This window comes from Balaenoptera physalus (assembly GCF_965194825.1).
Source record: "Balaenoptera physalus genome assembly, chromosome: 8".
Lineage (NCBI taxonomy): Eukaryota > Metazoa > Chordata > Mammalia > Artiodactyla > Balaenopteridae > Balaenoptera > Balaenoptera physalus.
Window position 1 is genome coordinate 80694422 of NC_138887.1, and position 13271 is coordinate 80707692.

Below are 13271 nucleotides of genomic sequence, written 5' to 3' on the forward strand. Positions count from 1 at the left end.
TAAACTGTAATATCATATTCCAGTGTGAGGTTGTTATTATGCCTCCGAGGTCAGCATGTTTGAAAATTTATTAGTTTGTATTTAAAACACATTTCAGTTCTCTTTACATCCTGGCCCATCATTTCCATATTTAAACTTAAGCAACAAAGACCTTGGCTCAGTCGCCTTTATCTTTCAGTCTAATTAGGGGCCTGAAAGTTTTGCTTTGTTTGGAATTTGTCACCCCATGTTCTAAAGAACGAGGTTCCTCAAAAGACTAAGATTCTAAGATATTGCAAAATTGAATCCTAATTGTTTGTCTTCAGAAAGCCATGAGATTTTATGCTTTCATCAAGTTGGCCACTATTTGGGTTATATTGTCATAGAACCTGTTATTCATATATCAGAGCTATTCACAAAATGGCAGCACCTTGAATAGGGACTATATTCTAAGAGCTGCCTTCCCAACGTGGTAACCAATAGGCATATGTGATTGTTTGCAACTAAATTAATTAAAATTAAGCCAAATAAAAAATTTGGTTTTTCAGTCACACTGGATACATTCCAAGTGCTCAATAGCTAGATATGATTAGTGGCTACTACTTTGGACAGTGGAGACTATAGAATATTTCCATCATTACGGAAAGTTCTATTGGCCAATCCTGCTCTAAAAGAAAGGGAACCTGATGTCGCATTATTCAGAGGTATCCAGTAAGGTTTCATGCAGAATTTTTATATCATTTTTAGGTTTCCAGCCTAAAACAGCAACCTTTAATGTCCAATCAAGGGTTGACATCCACCCACCCACCCCTTTTCTCCAAGCTGCATTTAGGACATTTGATAATTTGATATTTTTGAATGTTCATTTCTTTTTTTTGGGTCCCTTAGGTCCTGCGTGACAGATATGTGTGAATGTCCAGTCCATAAAAACTGTTACTGCGAGTCGTTCCTGGCATATACCCGCGCCTGCCAGAGAGAGGGCCTCAGCGTCCACTGGGAGCCTCAGCAGAAGTGTGCAGGTGAGAAGCTCCGGGCCGATCCAAACATCAGAAACTCACTCCAGTGCCCAAGATAGCAATAGAAAGGACCTGAGATGTGAATGGTCACATGCTCCCTTGGCCAGAGGGAAATCTTATCAGTGGCCCACCTGGATTTCAATTTGATAAAACACAGGGGCTTCCCACTGGGCAGGATAGAAAGCACTTCAGAGAAATGCTTTGTGACAAGCACATTTGAACAATTTAAGGATTTCCACTGTTGCGAAATTCTCCTAACCTCAAGCTACCAGCTGGTTGTGCTTAGCACGTGGACAGTCATAGATGTGGTTTAGGTTACGTGTGGAGCAAAGGAGATTCGGGACAATTACAGTCATTTAAGGTCTTCAAGATAAGTGTGATTTTTTTTTGAAAGAGAGAGAGAAATGGTTATACAAACACTAGTAGAATGTTCTTTTCCTTCTGAGAGATTGCTGTAATAGTCGTTCTAGCTTTTTGATCTCAGGCAAGTAAATTAGCTTATTTGATATCTGTAAAACGGACTTCTTTGTTCATCCCAGAAATGTTTCTTACAAAGTGGGTAAGTACTAGGCATTGAACAAAGCACTGTGGGCACTTTGGTGACTGTAAGAGATGAGGTGAGGTCCCTGTCATTGAGGTGCTGGCAGCCCAGTGGGAGAGCCAGACAAAAGTAGTAAGTCGAGCATGGTAGAGACTTGCTAAGTGTGGTAAGGGTGATGAGGAGGCAAATAGGGCAGAGCAAGAGAAAACAAATGGAGAGGGAGTGGGCGGCTACTTAGATGGTGAAGAGGGAGCCTGTCTTTGTGGGGATGATATTCCAGCCGAGCGCTGAAGGATCGAAGGGACTCAGGGCAAGAGATCTATGCGGAGGAAACGTATTTGAATAAGATAGCTGCTCTCAAACTGGAAGGGAGTCAGTGTGGAGGGCAGGGGAAAGAGGGGCACAAGATGAGAGTGGAGTTGAAGCCAGAGCCGGATTGCAGGACTCTGCAAGTCTTGGGAAGGAGTCTAGCTTTTATTCCAAGAAGAATGGAAGCCACTGACGGGCCTTAAGCAACCCTCCTTCTGCTTTTGAAAGGTCACCCTGCGTAGAGGCTGCTGTGTAGAGAATACACTGAATAGGGCAAGATTGAAGGCAAGAGGCCATTGCAGTCTTTGGGGTGACAAAATGATGGCGGCTTGGATTAAGATGGAGGCAGTGTGTGGAGGAAGAAGAGAGATTTTAGAAATATTTTGGAAGTGTACAATAATATCTACCCTGCAGAGTTATAAGCATTGGTGATACGTACGTGAAACATCGTAGAAGAGTGCTCAACTCATAGAAGATAGTCAGTAGTAACTGCCGCTCTTACTTAGACCTGAAGATGAGATGACTAAATGTTTGTCTTTTACTGCAAGGGCTTGCAAATGTTTTTCTGTAAAGGACCAGATTTGCCTGGTAGGGAGAGACTGGGGTTTGCAACATTCTACACGAATACTAGAAACCTTAGCTCTGCTATTAGAAAAGAAGGCAGTTCATGGCACTGCTAACTCTAGAGGGTCTATACCGGTGGAGGGCAGGAGCTGTCATCCGGTTGGAAGAGGGCTCAAGAATTGCCTTTGTCTGTATTTTCAGTGCATGGACATCGTGTTCACTTAGACAGTGGGTCTCAATCTGGCTGGACATTGGAGTCACTCTGGGAGCTTAAAAGATAAGCCAGAAAACTATGCCTGGGCCCCTTGCCGAGATATCCTGCTTTAATTGGCCTTGTGTATCATTTGAAACCTCTCAGGAGACTCTGACCTGCAGCCAGAGTTGAAACCGCCGAGTTAATTTGTATGCTTATTTGTGTGGCTCTGGGGGAGTAGGACGACGAGCGTTTTGGAGGTTACTAAAGCTTCCTCAAGCCACCCCTTGACACAGTCACTAATCCATGTCCTTAAAAAGCTCTCAGACCCTTTTATCTACTTGTGAACTTCCCTTTTGGTTTTGCTCTCTCCTCTGCAAGCCCAAGTCCAATCTTTATGTCTGAGTTCACTTTCCACGGCAAGAGTGCCTCTCTGTCAATGCTGTCTTCCCAGAGGAGGATTGAGTTGATAAAAATAACTCATATTAAGGTATGGCTGAGGCTCCTGAAAGGTGAGACTAACTGGCTTACCTCCCACCTAATGCGTCAGTGTGGGGTAGTATAGGAAGGGCAGGGTTTGAGAGACTGGGTCCTTCCACCATACCTTGAATATGCCCGTCTCCTTTTCTCTGCTTTGAAATGACTAAAATATATGGACTCAAGCCCCAGCCGTTCATCCTGGTGTAATGTGGGGCTCAGCAGAATTTTATTAATTTTATTAGCTATGGTGCTGTGATGAGGATCATATCAGATACGGAACACGTGAACCCTCTCTTCCTGATGCCAGGCTGTATTTAACACCCGTTCAGTGCACGCAATACATTTGAGGACTACACTTTCCCCCCTCCAGGATCCTGAGTTCAGGGACTGAATCTCAGCAGCTAAAATTACTTTTCTAATGGAAAAGGAATACGGCTTCTGAAAGGTTCCATTTACCTAATTTAAAATTAGCAGAACCATCTGAGTGAAGTATAACTCTGTCAATGTTTGATTGCAGGGGAACCTTTTACACACACACACACACACACACACACACACACACTCACACTGAACTTCCACAAATTGACAGTTGGTATTTACGGAGATATGCAGCATCTCTCAGTAGATTCATTTCTGAGTCATCTGGAATATTGAAGACTATAAGAATACTCTTTACTAAATTTTAGTTCCCAGATCTTTTGACTTATGACAGCACTTAAGGCCACTTAATACTGAGAAGAGAAATTTTCCAGGGTAAAAGGCTTGGAAGTTGAACAAATAAGAAGCCAGCCAGGCAAGAACCTCTGAATGAACAAGTGACATCTCCCAGGCGAGGCTGGATTTTAGCACTAGCGTGACATATGAAGTGTATGCCCACTAGCGGTGGCAAGGAGGACTAATGAAACTCTAGTTTAGTACAGGAATTACTAAGTACAATACAATGTGCAGAGGGCTATTGTGAAGATCTCTATAAAAGTTTCATTAATGACCATTTATATTAATGTGTACTATTTTCTAAGCACCTCCTTTGCCCCAAGGACTATACTAGAACTTTGTGTTACATTTTATCTTATTTAATCCCCACTCTAATTATATGTTAACATTCTGTTACCCACATTTTACTGTAAAGGACATTAAGGCTTAGAATATTTCAGTAATTTGCTAAAAATCACAGAGGTGGAAACTAAGAAAGCTAGGAGTCAAACCTAGGTCAATTTGCATTATAGTCACTGTTCTTAATTATTATGAGAACACAAATAAGCAAGTGCACTGTAGTAAAATATATATACCTATGAATATATATTCATTTATGTAAGCATCCACTAATTTATGGAAATATTTGTTGTGTAGATCTTTCCAATTTCTATTCACTTGTTCCTTATCATTGATACTTGTTACTTGGTACCTTCTGACTCTATAACTTTGCTATGACCTTGCTCCTGCATCTTACTTTGCCATCCTTAGTAGATTTTCTGCCAACCTCCCTGTACGTGCCACTATTAATTGTCACTGCACTTGGAGGAATACATTTTCTAAGTGGGCAAGGGGCTGGGATATTCAGAGTGGTGTGTGTGTTTCGGCAGCACATGAGATAGTCTGCTGGGTTCTGTGAGCAGTTTCCTCCTTGTTTTATTCTACAAACTCCAGGTGATTCTGGCCCCTGCCCTGCAGCACCTCTGCTCTGCTTATACACACTCATCTTTCCCTTGGCTGACTGGGAAAGGATCCTGTAAAGGATTAGGAGGTAAGGTCAGCACTGTGACCTTCAGCACAGTAGGGGCACATGGGGACAGTGAGTTCCAGAGGGCACAGATCTACACTTACTGAACGTATTGATAAAGTCAACACGTGGCGCCTTTATGGGGTCCCACAGAAAGTAACGTGTAATGGTCCTTGCACGCATTACAGAGTAGCTGCTTATGTGCCCCCTTGAGAATAAATACCTGCTAACCCTAACCACTTTGGTAGTTTCCTGGTTTTTAAAAAATGTATTTGATCAAATGAAGCCTTTTCAAATGCCCCTGTGCAAATCATTTATGTTGTAAAAAGGTATTGTTTGCCTTTTATAAGTTTGAAAAAAAATAGATTCACAGAGGGTAATAAAACAAGGTCCAAGTCAGGATTAACTTTCTAGGATCTTCTAAAAGTTGTGCCAGTTTGAAGGCAAATTTAATCATGTCATCCCCCCCATTTAAAACCCTTGCAAGATTCCTCTTCCTCAAGGCTTACAGCCCCTGCCTACTTCTCTGCCTCTGTCTCCTCCCACTCTCCCACTCAAATCCCATACTCCCTTCCTCCAACAAAGCAAGGAGCCTCCCATTTCTGATTGGGTCATGGTTGCTTGTTGTTGCTGACACCCCCTTACCCCCTACCCCTCACCCCCACCTTGGCTCTCAGTGCTGTCTCTGCCTGGGAAACTCTCCCTGCCATTGTCTGACTGACAATGTCTACTCACCTTTTAAGACCTAAGTGGGATCTGAAGTCTTCCTGGATCCCTACCCAACCCTCCACATTGAATTGATGTCTCTCTTATTCCTCCACTGTTCTTTGTTCTCACTGTCTAACGTGTACATCTTGCACTTAATTAACCATCTGTTTATGTGCCCCCTTCACCTATTTGGTTGTAAGTCCAGGCTCCTGAGACTGGAGGTCAGAGATGATATCTGATTCACATTGGATTCCCTGGCCTAAGAGAATGCCTGCCACATAGTAGATAATCAGTAGATGTTTGTTGATTTAATTTGAATTGGAGATGATGAAAAAGATCCTTTTTTTTTTTTCTAGTAGTTCTTCGTTTTCAACCTTCTAATTTCTACCTGTAGATGGTGAGGGAAATCTTAGTGTTCAGTAGTCAAAGGTAAGATGTCACAGAGGAGCAGTAGAAAATTAAGTGGTGGAATTAGAAGAAAGAATTGAGAGGTCAGAGAGAGGAAAAGACATGGGAGAATGCATGTCTATAGGAGATGAGGGAAAAGGAAGAACATGGGTGGGAGAGAGGAAATTCTGCCGAGTTTTCATACTAGAAGGGATCTTTGCAAGATTTGAAAGGGAACAAAGTATCTGGAGGGAAAAGTGAGTTGAAAGAGGCATTCTGGAAGCAGCAGAGTGGAAAATGAACTTAAGGCCAGCCAAATGTAATCCAGCTTGGGAACCGGGATGATGGATTGAACATCATTAAGATGAAATCATCATCCAACAGGCACAGACATTTATTAAGCTGCTTCTCTGTGCCTGGCCCTGTGCCAGAACTTTGCATCGTAGAAGACAAGGACTCTGCCCTCAGGAGTCCCAGCCTCAGTGGTTCATTCTGTTCAACCAGGGGTGCTTGTTGTAGTGACCCCTGGAACCTTTAAAATCTACAGCTACCCAAGGCTCCACTGTAGACACAGAGCAAAAATCTTTAGGGAAGGGGCTGAGGAATGTGTATCTTTTAAAAGATCCTCAGGAGACTCTTGTGAGCATCTCTGATTACGAACTACAGCTGCACAGTAATTGGGGGATTAAAACAAGTAAACATAACTATAATGTGAAAAGTGCTGTTGGATGAAGAAGAGGGAAGGGTATCCTGGGGGAGATCCAGGTAGCTACTCCAAGGAAGTGACGTTTGAATTAAGACTTGGAAAATGATTGGTTTGGGAAGAGAATCCAAACAGATGATAATCAATTTCAGAGCTTTTTGACTGGAAATTAGAGCTAATACTGTAGTAACTGATGAAGAGAGAAAGAGAGGGAAGGGAAGAGAGAGGAAGAGAAGGAAAGGGAAGAGAAGAGAAGAGACTGTCAGGGGAAGAGTCTTGGAGGCAATTTGAACATTTAGTGCCAGGGAGCAGGTAAGTAAGCCCAAGAGAGAGAAGGTGTTTGCAAGAAGTTAGCAGAAGAACCTAGAAATTTCAGTGTCATAAGATAAAATGGACAAAAAGACTAAATGTTTTGTGGTGAGATCATGTGAGAATGGGGACTGCCTCTATGTCCGTGGATATGGTCATTGTGGAAAACGTCAGCGGACACTGCTTCACTAAAATGGTGGGTGAGGAAGGTAGGTCACCAATGGTAATTCATGGCACAGGAACTGGATAAAATGACTGTGAACTTTTCTATGAAGTCTGGAGGTAAGAAGTCTGATAGGTGAGGGAATATTTTGCTAAAGATTAGTGTTGACCTGAAAACGTTTCCAATATTTAGAGGATGGAGCCAATAGAGACAGAGAAGATTAATGTGCATGGAGAAGGACAAATAATAGAGCAAGTTCCTGGAAGAGACGGGTCAGAAAGCAGAAATGACAAATGAAGGCTGGGTGCCGATGAGGAGAGGCAGTAGGGAGGTGGGTTAAGGTCCTCCTGCAGATGTCCTAAGTCATCAATAAGAGAGGATGAGTGCGCTGAGACTGGGAAGAGCTCCAGTAGAGTTTTTGGTGGAGGAAGATGGGAAACAGCAGGAGCTTCCATTGTGCACCTACTTCCACTTTGGAAACATTCGTTGCCCTCTTCTTTGCTGAAAAGGCGTGAGTCTCTACAGTGACCGAAGCATGAATGTGAGGGTTGTTTACAGGACCAGTTCTCAAACTTGGCTGCCCATTAAAATTAACTGTGCTGGGGAGTATTTTTAAAATTATTTTTAAAATACTGATAACCTGGTTCTACCTTCAGAGATTCTAATTTAATTGGTCTGGGGTGGGGGTCCAGGCATTGGGAAGTTCTCTGTCGACCCTGAGTTCCAGCTTTGAACACCACAGATCCATAAAAATAGAGCAACACATGGATACAATTATTTGTTGTGAATATGATATTCAGCTAGGGTGTTTCCAAGTTATTCGGCATGTCCAATGTATAGGATATTTTATTAATCACTGAAAAGAGAAAAAGAGAACTTGGAAGGGATCCGTGAAAAGTCAAAAGATTATCAGAAATGCATAAGTTAAGAGATTTAAAGAAGATTAAGTTGATCCACCCACTCATCCATCTATCAATGCATCAATCACACAGCAGCTCTCTGAGTCCCTTCTATATGTTAAACACCACACTACTGCTGAAAATAAACAAAACGGCCCTTCCCTCAAGTAGCCTAGATTTAGTTGGAGAAAGAGAGGACAAGGAAATGGATGATTATAATTTCATGTTGCAAATGCAGGGATAGAGGTGGGCACCAGGTGCTCTGAGTATACAGTCAAGGGACATCCTATCCAGACAAGAGAGGCAGGAGGAAAGGTTGGGAACTGAGTCTAAAAGAGGGGAAGATAGGGTGAATGGTGGTGACATTCACCGAGCTTGACGGTGGCACTAGGTCAAGGCAGAGGGCAGGGTCTTCAGGCTTGGCTTGGCTCCAGGAGGTTCCTAGTGGCCTAAGGAATAGAATGAAATTATGAGAAGCCAAAACAACATACTAGAGTTCCATGGTGGAGGTAACGTTAGGGAAAGTAGCCTTAAAGAATAGTAGTAAACTTTTACTTATCCACTGTGTCAGTTAGGATCCAGGCGGAAAACAAGTGGCACGTGCGGTTTACTTAATTGAAGTAAGTTTCATAGATGGACTACTTTAAAATAGAGAAGTAGCATGTTGGGAAATAAGGAAAAGTCCAGTGCCCTGGAAACGAACTGTTTTTACTCACAATAAGCTGACACCACATGTGTGGGTTTTTTTTTTTTTCCTCACACCAACCAGTTCTCCAACACTCTGGACACCAACTGGGTGTCCTCAAATTCCATTCAATTTTGAGACTAACTGCCCAGAGTTAGCATCGGCCTCCACAGGTTTAAGGGCTCAGTCCCACAAGACGCCTCACTTCAGGTGCCCGTTGCAAGTACTGAGTCCCTAGGTTACCCTCACGTCTGCTCCACTTGGCTACAAGGTCGGGGGAGAGAGGTGTTCTCACAACCCCCTCCCCTTTCAGCCTTAATAATTTACTAGAATTGCTCACAAAGCTCTGGAAAACACTTATTTGCTCTTACGGGTTTATTATAAAGGATACAAATGAACAGCCGGATGAAGAGGTACAGAGGGTAAGGTCTAGAAGGGTCCCAGTGCACAGGAGCTTCTGTCCCAGTGGAGTGAGGACATCATAATCCCAGCACCTAAATGTGTCTGCCAGTTTCCAAGTTTTCTGAACCTGTCGTTAGTCATTTAGGGCTTTGTATGGAAATTTCCTTATGTAGGCATGATTGATTAAATCACTGGCTGAAAGTGATTAACTCAATATCCAGTCCCTCTCCCCATCCCTGGGAAATGGGGCCGAAAGTTCCAACCCTCTAATCATGCCTTGGTCTCTTTGGTAACCAACCCCCGTCCTGAAGCTATCTAGGGACCCTAGGCACCAGTCCTTACCAGCATACAAAAGACACTCATCACCCTGGAGGTTTCCAAGTGTTCTACGAGCTGTGTGCCAGCAACTGTAGACAAAGGCAAGTGCAGCTGGAGGTTGGATTGTTATTTTTGTTCTTCAAGAGGATTCTTCTAAATCAGCGGTCCCCAGCCTTTTTTGGCACCAGGGACTGGTTTCGTGGAATACAATATTTCCATGGACCGGGGCGGGGAGGGGTTATGGTTTTGGGATGATTCAAGCACATTACATTTATTGTGCACTTTATTTCTATTATTATTACATTGCAATATATAATGAAATAATTATACAACTCACCATAATGCAGAATCAGTGGGAGCCCTGAGCTTGTTTTCACTTGCCACTCACTGATAGGGGTTTGATATGAGTCTGCAAGCAGTTGATTTATTGTGGTGTCTGTGCAGTCAAACCTCTCTGCTGATGATAATCTGTATTTGCAGCCACTCCCCAGCACTAGCATCACCACCTCAGCTCCACCTCAGATCATCAGGCATTAGATTCTCATAAGGAGCGCGCAACCTAGATCCCTCGCATGTGCAGTTCACAGTCGGGTTCGTGCTCCTTTGAGAATCTAATTTCACCGCTGATCTGACAGGAGGCTGAGCTCAGGCAGTAACTCGAGTGCTGGGGAGTGGCTGTAAATACAGATGAAGCTTCGCTCACTTGCCCGCCCCTCACCTCCTGCTGTGCGGCCTGGTTCCCTGTTCTAAATCCCTACATGTATCAACATTCCTACTCCTGAGAATGAGGGGTGGCGCCTTTGATTGTCACTGGAAGTAACTCAGATGGAAAAGTCCACGTGTCATAAAACTTCCAGAATGTTGGCAGTATTTTTTTCTGACAAATGTATTCCTGAATTTCAGGAAGTCTCAGAATATTGTCAAAATCATTTCAGCTCCAAGTTAACAAAGATAGTAACTTGCTATGATTTGGCTACATCATCATTTTTACGTTCTCTGACCAGCCAGCCAGCCTCTTCCCTCTCCCCAGTCACACATCTAATTTTTCTCCATTGGTCCCTACCCGACTCTTGCTCAATTTGTCTCAAATTGATTAATTCAACACATGATCACTAGATTAAAATATGTCACTCATTTCCAATACCCTTGGCAGGTTTTTTCCCTGTATGTGTAATTCTGTATATTTGAATATCGAGGTGGTTGCAGAAATTATTTTTATTCATCTCAGTTCAATAGCTGGAAGAACTATTCGGAGTTAACTTTTCATACTATTCTCAATACCTAAATAACCTATAGATTTCCCTGTAGCTTGACTAATGTATAGTTTGTCCTATCTGGGAATAAAGCTTTTTCATTTTATTTTATTTTGAAGTTCTCTGGCCCAGCAGGTGGATCTTGGATGTTGTTTTTCTAGGTGCAGGAGGTTCCTAGAGTGTATGGGCAGTGTTGGGTGTTTGTTATTCTTTTGTTAGGATGCAGAGCTGCACCTGTGCTGTGGGGAGACCAGTGCCATGAGTGACGTGAGCCTTCGGGAATGGCATGGGGCTGAGGGTGAATTAACCTGGCTCTAATGGCTTCCCCACATCTCACCTACGTCACCTCCTCTTTTTCAGCCACCCAGTGTAAGCACGGTGCCGTGTATGATACCTGTGGCCCGGGATGTGCCAAGACCTGTGACAACTGGAATGAGATCGGTCCCTGCAATAAGCCGTGTGTTGCGGGTTGTCACTGTCCAGCAAACTTGGTCCTTCACAAAGGAAGGTGCATCAAGCCAGTCCTTTGTCCTCAGCGGTGACCTTTGTTCCGCTCCTTCAGACTTTGAACCTGGTGTTCTTGACACTGAGGTGGAAGAGCCAATGAAAGACTGTGATATTTGTGTGCTGATTCTGCAAATACACACGCAGAGTATATATGTGTACATATATAGATATATAGATATATTCAGAAACACTTCATCATTTATATAAACTATAGGTGGATGATTATATGTATATTTTTTGCTATAAGACATGTATTGTTTCTAGGATCCTAATCTGTAAGCCATTGAATACATTGTATAAATAAACCAGGTGTTTTTAATTTAATAAGGCAGCATGCAGACATATTGGATGGCTTTACCATCACATACATTTGTCACTTTTAAGAAGTTTTCTAAGAAATCCAAATTGCCTGCCTGAATTAATTTTTGATTTGAATAGGATTTGCAGTTGAATGGGAAGTGTGTTTTTCTGGAGAAGGGCAGATTTATCTAGGGGCATTTCGTGCTTCCAAAGAAAGGAAAGTATGCCTGAGAAAGTGGTTAGTGATTGGCGACAGGCGGTAACGGTGCATGTAAAGCAAGGGGTAGGCTGTTAGGCTTTATTGGGTCATGGTCTGATATTATTTCCAAAACTGACTGGCTGGTTGCCAAGAAATATATATTTGTCACTAGAGCATAACCGAAGAATCAAATGATTTCTTGCCATCTTTGCATATTCCTTGAGTCTCCTGATTTTATATGTGTGCATGATGGATATGTCCACCGCTGTGTCCCACACCGAGAGGATGGCGTGTCTGGATGACTTGTTAGTTTTATTGAGGACGAGCAGGTAGTTGAAGAAACTGTTGCACAACGTATGACAAAATATCCATTTCTCTGAATCTCACAGCAATTTAGGATGAGCAAATCCAATGAGTTAAAGTAAGCTATCTCCATTTTGTGACTATTCCATGTATGAAATGAAAGCCTTTATTTCTAGAGGATTCCTAGACCAACACTATTTGGCAACAGTGAATTTGTCCTAATTATTAGACAGAAAGAAAGGCTTTACTGATCGGTTGACTTAACATCAGTACAAAGAATGGTCTACATGCTTGCTCTTACTACTGGTCACCATGTGATTTTCCTGACTTTTGTTTTCAGTTGAATAAGTGAACATGTCAACAAAACAAAACCCACTGATCTCTAAAAATAAAATGTTCTGCATTGTAGTAAATAAAGGGCTTAAGATTTAAAACAATGCATTTTCTATTTCAAGATGTGTCGTGTTACACTTTACAAATAAGCTATGGCAAATTCAGGTTCATCCATTTTTAACAGCTTTATTTAGATATATTTTATATACCCTACAATAACTCATTTTTATAAAGTGTTATTAATAGATAATAGCAAACCTCCAAAGTTTTGACAGTCAGCATAGTGCCATTGCTTGTTAAGACATTTGTGTTCCTGTTACATATATTCATGACAGCTAAAGGATTAGTTTGGATTTTTTACTGGGGCATCTCCAGCTGTTTGAGAAAACTGAATAAGTCACACAGTGTAATAGTGATTGTCTGGGACACCAGGGACTGTGGTTGTCATTGTTGTGCTTGGGCCATAACCAACCTCAGCATCTGGGACCCAAGGTAGCCAGTGCTTCAGTGCTGCACTTGGAAACGGGGCTTTGATGTAGGAGACTTGGGCTCCAGGTGTGGTTTGTGACCTCGTCCACAACTGTTTAAGCATTTGGGGCCATAATTTGTTTCTCTGAAACACAAAGAGGCTTTGTAGTATATGGGCAGGGTTGAGGATCAGGAGACCTAAACACTCTGCCACTAGTGAGATTACTTGCACAGTAACCTGAGACACAGTTTGCAAACCCTTTTACGTTCCTAGTTTTTGCTTTTTGAAACCTTCTGGAAATTTATTTCCTAATATTTTCAGTCTGCGGTTGGTAGAAACTGTGCAGATACGCAGGGCCAACTGTAGATCGTGCTCAGTAAAAGCAAGTTCTTTTTCCTCTCCCTGTGAAAATAAGAATGTTTTGAAAGTCCTAAACTAAAAGTTTTGAACTAGGAGGAAAAATGAATTGTTGACATTTACAATGGCAATTTTTGTTAAAAAGGTGGCACACTGAGAATTACCAGTTCTTCA

General features: G+C 42.3%; 1 protein-coding gene across 3 annotated transcripts in view; it reads left to right on the forward strand.

The window, feature by feature from the left end:
• Positions 1 to 12379, forward strand: part of BMPER (BMP binding endothelial regulator) — a 255137-nt gene extending 242758 nt beyond the window's left edge. For all 3 annotated transcript variants that reach the window (XM_082471850.1, XM_082471849.1, XM_082471851.1), the window contains 2 exons: positions 868 to 998; positions 10990 to 12379. In XM_082471850.1, the coding sequence (XP_082327976.1) occupies positions 868 to 998; positions 10990 to 11171 (313 nt within the window). In that variant the 3' untranslated portion in view covers positions 11172 to 12379. The remainder of the gene's footprint in view (positions 1 to 867; positions 999 to 10989) is intronic.
• Positions 12380 to 13271: the final 892 nt, after the last annotated feature.